The 7,291-nt window shown below is 46.0% G+C and overlaps 1 protein-coding gene across 7 annotated transcripts in view; it reads left to right on the top strand.

Moving 5' to 3' along the window:
• Positions 1–1,733: 1,733 nt before the first annotated feature.
• The window catches only part of XPO4 (exportin 4), a 101,164-nt gene continuing 95,606 nt past the window's right edge, over positions 1,734–7,291 (top strand). For all 7 annotated transcript variants that reach the window (XR_009536844.1, XM_060129452.1, XM_060129457.1 and 4 more), the window contains exon 1: positions 1,734–1,822. Coding sequence is in view for 6 of the 7 variants with exons in the window: in XM_060129452.1 (XP_059985435.1) it covers positions 1,754–1,822 (69 nt within the window). In the remaining variant the exon portion in view is untranslated. The remainder of the gene's footprint in view (positions 1,823–7,291) is intronic.

Here is a 7,291-nt window from a genome sequence, read left to right as displayed (position 1 = left end):
ACTTCAAAATGCTAATTTGATAGGAAGCATACTCATTCTCACATTTAATATTTTTCCTTCTTCCTCTTTCTTAAAGAGTGTCTAGATGTAAAGTTCTTATGTAATTGCACAAAACAAATGCTTTGGAACACAGGGCCCAATCTGAAGCATCATAAGCCTCAAACATTTAATGTCACAAATACTCATTTGTCTACACTTTTGCAGATATATCATGGAACTGCCGTAATTACTATTTGTAGTGGGTAGAGACATTTTGTAATCTTTTGTAGGTTGCTTTATAAAGATCTTCCTTGACTTAGGATGGGATTATGTCCCAATAAACCCATTGTAAGTTGAAAACATCCTAAGGTGAAAATGCTTTTAATACATCGAACCTACCAAACATCACAGCTTAGCCTCCCCTGCCTTAAACGTGGTTAGAACACTTAATATCAGCCTACAGTTGGGCAAAATCATCTGACACAGAGCCTGTTTTAGAATAAAGTGTTGACTGTCTCATGTAGTTTGTTGAACACCGTACTGAAAGTAAAAACCAGAATGGTCTTAACGGTACCAGTGGTTCACCCTCGTGATTGTGCGGCTGACTGGGCGCTGTGCCCCACGAGGGTGTATCGGACAGCGCATCGGGACCGCACATCGCAGCCCCGGAAGAGATCAAAAATCGAAGCACGGCTTCCAATGAATATGTAACGCTTTCACACCATCAAGAAGTCGAAAAATCGTTAAGTCCAGACGTCTGTACTTAGTGAAGTATTTATTGAATGCCTACTACATGTTAACCACCTAGTTTCACACAATTTTTAAAGTAAAAAAGGCCATTCACTGCACTCTGCCCTTTTGTAACGAAATAAAAGGTACTTCGTTTCTCAAGCAATAAAAGCCTTGTTAATTCACTTCCTCAACTTCAAGTTGTAGAGATGCCCAATATAAGAAACCCGTTTTTCAATGGAGCTAATAATGCAATTCTGTTGCAGGGACATAAAAAAGGGAAAACCCCAAAGTATGGCTTATTTACCACTGAAAGAAGAGATAAAGGAAGACGTTAACAGAGGAAACTTAACGAACACTGAAATGAACGTGACTTTCTGTGCAGCCCCAAGAAGCAGAACAGCACCAAGAGCTAGAAACCTACGCGTAAGTAGGTGTCAGCTCAGAACAGAACAAGGTTTCCAGCAGTTGGAGCTGGTGTGGCCGCTGAAACAGTGAGGGGAGGAAGGGTGGGTTCCGAGGTCCCCTAACGGACCTTCCCGCCAGGCTCCACACCGAACATCGCTGCTGCGAGGTCCCCACACGGCACAGCGGGGGCGGCGCGCTCCACCGACTCCGGAAGCTAGGCTGCCCGCCGAGGGGGCTCCGGCCTCGTCCCCGTCCGGTGCCCGCAGCTCGGGGCTGTGTGAGGGGGGGGGGACGCGAGCGGGGAGGACGCGCGCTCCGCGGGGTCGCAGGCACTTCCAGTCCCGCAGGCCGCCCTGCCCCGGATGGAGCGCGGCCGCAGAGGACACGTTCGGGCCGGAGGCGCCCCGGGTCGGGCGGCGGGCGGCGGGCGGCGGGCGGGCAAGCGGGCAGGCGAGGACCGGCCCCGGGCAGGGGAGCACCCCGTCGCGCGCCCGCAGCCCTAACCCCGCGACCCCGCGTCGACGTCGGCGGCGGCGACGGCTCCGGCGGGAGCGCGCGAGCCCGGGACGCCGCGCGATTGGCCGGCCGGGCGCCCGCTCCCAGAATGCAGCGCATGGCGCGTCATTGAAGAGAGACCATGATGGCGGCGGCGCTGGGGCCCCCAGAAGTGATCGCTCAGCTGGAGAACGCGGCCAAAGTTCTGATGGTGAGTGGCCGCGTCCCCGCGCCCCGCGTCTGCTGCCTCCGGCGGCCCTGCTGCGCTCGGCCTTGGCGCCCGCCGGGCTGGCGGCCGGCCGCGGCCTCCCGGGAGCCCGGGGCTGGAGGGGGCGGCTGGCGTGGCGCAGGACTCTCCCTCCGGCTGTGCGCCTGCCTCCATGCCCCTGGCCGGACTGTCCCTTCCCTGGGTGTCCGGCGCCCCCGCCGCGCAGCGGAGTGGTGAGCCGAAGGAAAAGGGCTTTTTGCGTCCCAGCCCTCCCGCGCGGGGTCGGGGAGAGGCGGGCGCGAGGTCGGGGGCTTGTGCGCGCCGCTGGGGGGTGGGTGCTGGCCGAGGGCTGGCCCGGCCCCGGTGCTGTTAGCAGCGTTCGTTCCCCTCGTGCCTTCGGGTCCGCGAGTGCTTTCTCCGGCCTGCAGCCACGGCTGGGCAACCGCAGTCGGCCGCACGTGGAAGGACCGGCGGGCGGGCGGGCGGGAGGGAGGGGAATCTTAGGGACCAAGGTCATTGGGGCAAAACTTTGTCTAGTACTGAGCTCTGTGCGGGTCGCGCGTTGAGAAGAGTTGGGTCTGCGGTCCTCGTTGACTTCTTTCTTCCCCTTACAGTACAGTGAACAGAGCGATTTAGTGAGTAGGTTATTTACCTACTCGAGGAGTTGAAGCCTTCCACGCAGGGAGTAGAAGTAAGGATAAACCATATTTAGTTACTCAGTAAACTGTATTTGCTGGCTCAGTTTTGTTTTTTGTAAATCATGACTTCCGTGCTTGTAGATCTCTTTGGAAGCTAGAGGCTTATTTGATTTCTTGAATTGACACAGCCTTTCTAAGAATTGAATGTAGCCAGCTTCGTTACCTTTTTGCACCTTTTTTCCCCTTTTGGTTCGGTGTTTGGGTTATGTATTCAAGCATCATAGTTTAAAATATTTGAACTAATTCTAGCATAGTTTGTAGTTCCTTTTCTCAAGTTTTGTTTTCACACACAACACCAGGTAGCTCATGAAATTTAGCTCATGAAACTGAGAAGCCTAATTAAAAGCAGGATTTACTTGCTGCATTATGAGCGAAGTTAGGTGCATCGTTTTTGTCACAAAAACTGACTTAGAGAACGTTTTCAGACTCTTCCAAGTTAAGTCCAGAAAAAACTAGCTACTATTCCCCCTAAATACAAAGTTCTTAAAATCTCTGACTTACAGCGTTTCCTGAAATATCTGAAAAATTTCTAGGAGCTAGAGGCCCCATTTTCATTAGACTTTGGAAGGAGTATGTGACCCCCAAAACACTGCTTTAGTTCTAAGGTCGATAAGGTAAAAATGTGCCCTTCATCATTGGCCTGAGTTTTTTTTTTTTTTTTTTTTTTTTTTGCGGTACGCGGGCCTCACTGTTGTGGCCTCTCCCGTTGCTGAGAACAGGCTCCGGACGCGCGGGCTCAGCGGCCATGGCTCACGGGCCCAGCCGCTCCGCGGCATGTGGGATCTTCCCGGACCGGGGCACGAACCCGCGTCCCCTGCGTCGGCAGGTGGACCCTCAACCACTGCGCCACCAGGGAAGCCCCCTGGCCTGAGTGTTAATTAGCATTTGTGCTTGCTAGGACCTTCTGTCTTCCCTGGCAAAGCTAGTTTTATCACCTATAAGGGAGTAGCTGAGAAGAATCGGAATAAATACTGTTAATTGAGTGCACATTGCCTGCCAGATGCTGTGCTTGATGCTTTACACACTTTGTTAATCCTTGCAGCCGCCTTACAAGGTTGAGAGAGAGCTTAAGGTGGCCCAGGTTATGTAATTACTAAGTGGCTGAATTAGGTCTAGAACTCGCATCTGTCTGGCTCTAATACTCGCTCTCTTTCTACTCTACCTTACCACCTCTCATATGTGTTGTATAGGTATCCATTTACGTACTTTTAAATCTTTCCATAAGAGGATTGAAAAAAATGTTATTAAAAATTGGAAATTCCTGGGAATTCCCTGGCGGTCCATTGGTTAGGACTCCATGCTTCCACTGCAGGGGGCCCGAGTTCCATCCCTGGTCAGGGAACTAGGATCCCACAAGCCTCGAAGCACGGCTGGGAAAAAAAAAAAAAAAAGGAAATTCCTTTTTGGAAGTGTCCACTTACTATTTAAAAATGTGGAAGAGTAGCGCTTACTGCATGATTTCTCAGTATGAAAGCTGCATTCCATTTTATTATAATTAACAATAATAGCTCACATTTTATTGGGTGCTTACCGTGTGTGAGGCACTATGCAAGCACTTTGCATATATTACCGTATTTAATCATCAGTGACTCTGGTAGTTATTACTTTCATTTCCATTTTCTGGACTAAGGGACTGAAATGTGTAGATGCCAAGTAATTTACCTGGATTTTCAAGGCAAGTAGCAGAGTGGGGACTCCAGCTCAGCTTTGTCTGTTATCAGCCTGTGGTTCTTGGCCTGTGGGGTAGTGGGACTAGAAAGCAGGTAGATTCATTAATTTGAGGATAGCTAAGATTGTCAAATCTCCTTCAGTTACTTAGCATTAGAAGATTAAAAAAAAAAAACAGGTGATCGTAGCATTTATCGGGTCTGTGGGTCGGATGGATATCCCTCTAAGGAAATTTTTTTTTTCTTTTTTTTTTTTTTTTTTGGCCACGCCACACGGCTTGTGAGACCCTAGTTCCCCGGCCAGGGATCAAACCCGTGCCCCCTGCAGTGGAAGCGTGGAATCCTAACCACTGGACTGCCAGGGAAGTCCTTGAGGAAATCTTGTTTGTATAAAACTGCTGTGTATTTTAGCTGTTAATATGTTTTGGGATTCAAAGTAATTAGTGATGTCTTTCACAATTATGTTTGCTTAATTTTTCCGTTTGGTAGTCCATATATTTCTTTCATGAAAATCAGCTTGGAGTTTTAGTGTGTAAAACAATCTCAGGAGATCTTTTCATGCAGAGGTCTTAGGGAGTTCACGATGGGTATTAGAAGGAAATTGTAAGTAAGTTTTTGGGTGCAGACATAACATTTTTGGTAATAGGGTTTATAGCTTTTATCAGCCTCTCTCAGGAAATAGAGACCCTGAAAAAAAAATCTAGTTTAAGTGTTTTGCCTTCCATTCTACGGATGGGGAAACTGAGGTTCAGAGATGTAGAAGTGACTTGCCAAAGGTAGGTCACAGAACAAATGTGTGATAAGAGTGATCCAGAACCTAGATCACCAGACTCCCATTTCAGAACTCTTTTAAAATTTACTTACTCAACCATGTTACTTCTCAAAGTCATATTATAATACTATAAATGTTAAATTTTATTGCTTGATGGGAAATTTCACAATGTGTTTTTGGTTATTGCAGTTGCTTCACTGTGAACACCTATATTCTTTCCTCTTTAGGTTATTGGATAAGCTGCCAATAAAGTAGTATATTAGACCTTCAGAGTAAAAAAGATGTTTATGGGATTTAGAGATGTAGGTCTCAACATAAAGCCTGATTCCCCGCCCCCCACCCCCAAAGTAGTAATAGGGAATATTTTCTGTACATGTTTGTGAATACTGCTTAGTCTTCTGATTCAAGACAGTGAGGTTACTTGCTGGAAAATAAATTTGAAGGTGAACAAACTAGAATGAGGAAGGGCTTTTGTAAATTAGTAACAGTATGCACGTGACGCCATCTATTCTGAAAACAGTGTGCAAATGGAGCGTTGTTTAAATAGGTCTTGAAATTTTCTGTTCCAAAAAGATTCCAGTTGTTGGCTTCTGCTTAAGATACCTAGCCATGCGTTTTTGAGAGGATATTAAATACATACAGAGTAAGTAAAGTGGACCACACTTCTGTGCTGACATTCTCAGCAGTGAGAGTGACTGTAAGAACTTATAGCAGGTTACAGTTACAGACCTGAGAATTTGGTGTTGCTGATACATTTTATGTCATTTACAAATTATGACAGTAATACTGGAACATGTTATTTTAAAGTACATCAACAACGCACAATGTACAGAATAACAAGTGTTCCCTCCTTTCCCCACTCTCAGTCCCCTTTCCTAAGCAATCTGTATTAAGTTTGAATATACTGTGACCTTATTTCCTATGCTTTTACAATATACATTATGTAGTGCTTTCTGTATAAATGATACACTGTAAATATTATCCTTGATTTAAAAAAATCTCATCAATGCCTTTCTGAATAGTAAGAAATTCAAGCTGTGCAGAAAGGTATATGGGGAAAGTAAAGGCTCCCTAAGCCCCCATCTCCTCTCTTCAGAGGTCACTGTTCCTTGGGTATCCATCTTGAAGATCTCTGAGCATATAAGAGCACACATATGTTCTTTTTTAAAATAATCAATCAATTTATTTATTTTTGGCTGCATTGGGTCCTCATTGCTGTGCGCAGGCTTTTCTCTAGTTGGGGCGAGCAGGGGCTACTCTTCCTTACGGTGTGAGAGCTTCTCATTGCGGCGGCTTCTCTTGTTGTGGAGCATGGGCTTTAGGCGCGCGGGCTTCAGTAGTTGTGGTACACGGGCTCAGTAGTTGTGGCTTGCGGGCTCTAGAGCGCAGGCTCAGTAGTTGTGGTGCACGGGCTTAGTTGCTCTGTGGCATGTGGGGTCTTCCCAGACCAGGACTCGAACAGGTGTGCCCTGCAGTGGCAGGCGGATTCTTAACCACTGCGCCACCAGGGAAGTCCCTAATGTATTTTTTTACATAAATGAGATGGTGTGATCCATATCTTCCTGCACTTTTCTTTGTTGACTTCATTGTGGATGAATTTTAAAGAAGTTTATTTCCATTTTCTCCTTTATGTGAATAGATATAAAATAAAGGATGTGTTAGGATTTTACAGACACCATAATGGAGAAACCTAGTATTCTTTTGTTATTAATATTGCATTTGTTTGAACCATAAATCCAAAGAGTGATTTATTGTCTTAAATTTCCTTGGTTTTGCTCCCCTGGCTCCCTTGGATAAAGGGTTGTCCATAACAAGTGTGTGCAGTGACAATATAAAATAATGCAGAGCACATATGTTAATTGATACTTTATAGGAAAGTAATTTCATATATTTGTTTTAAAGCTGGAATGGATTTTAATAAATCTAAATGCAACTTCAATGAGAGAGATTCATGATTGGTTTTCATGGCTTTTATTTTGGAATTTGGTTAACATTTTAAAAGCATCTGCAAAAATGTGCTGTAGAACAATCCTTACCATCTTGTTTGATTTACTTATTCTGCAGCATTTCTTCAGTACACGTGTGCTGGGCACGATGCTGTGTATGCTGAGGAGACAGGAGAAACAGGCCTTGTTTTCAAGGAGAACAAAAGTCTAATGGGGAAGAAAGGCAAAACTATTAGCGAGTATTAGGTGATGTTATAATAGGAGCATATGCTGCTGCTCTATGAGAGTACAGAGGAGGGACGTCTATCTGAGGCTGAGATGGGACCTAGAGAGGGCTTCTCAAAACCTAGGTGATCCTTAAGCGGACATAAAGGACAAATTGGAGTTCT

The sequence above is a fragment of the Lagenorhynchus albirostris genome, chromosome 18, assembly GCF_949774975.1.
Source record: "Lagenorhynchus albirostris chromosome 18, mLagAlb1.1, whole genome shotgun sequence".
NCBI classification, from domain to species: Eukaryota; Metazoa; Chordata; class Mammalia; order Artiodactyla; family Delphinidae; genus Lagenorhynchus; species Lagenorhynchus albirostris.
The sequence above is the reverse complement of the archived record's forward strand: the minus strand, read 5'-3'. Positions and strand labels throughout refer to the sequence as shown.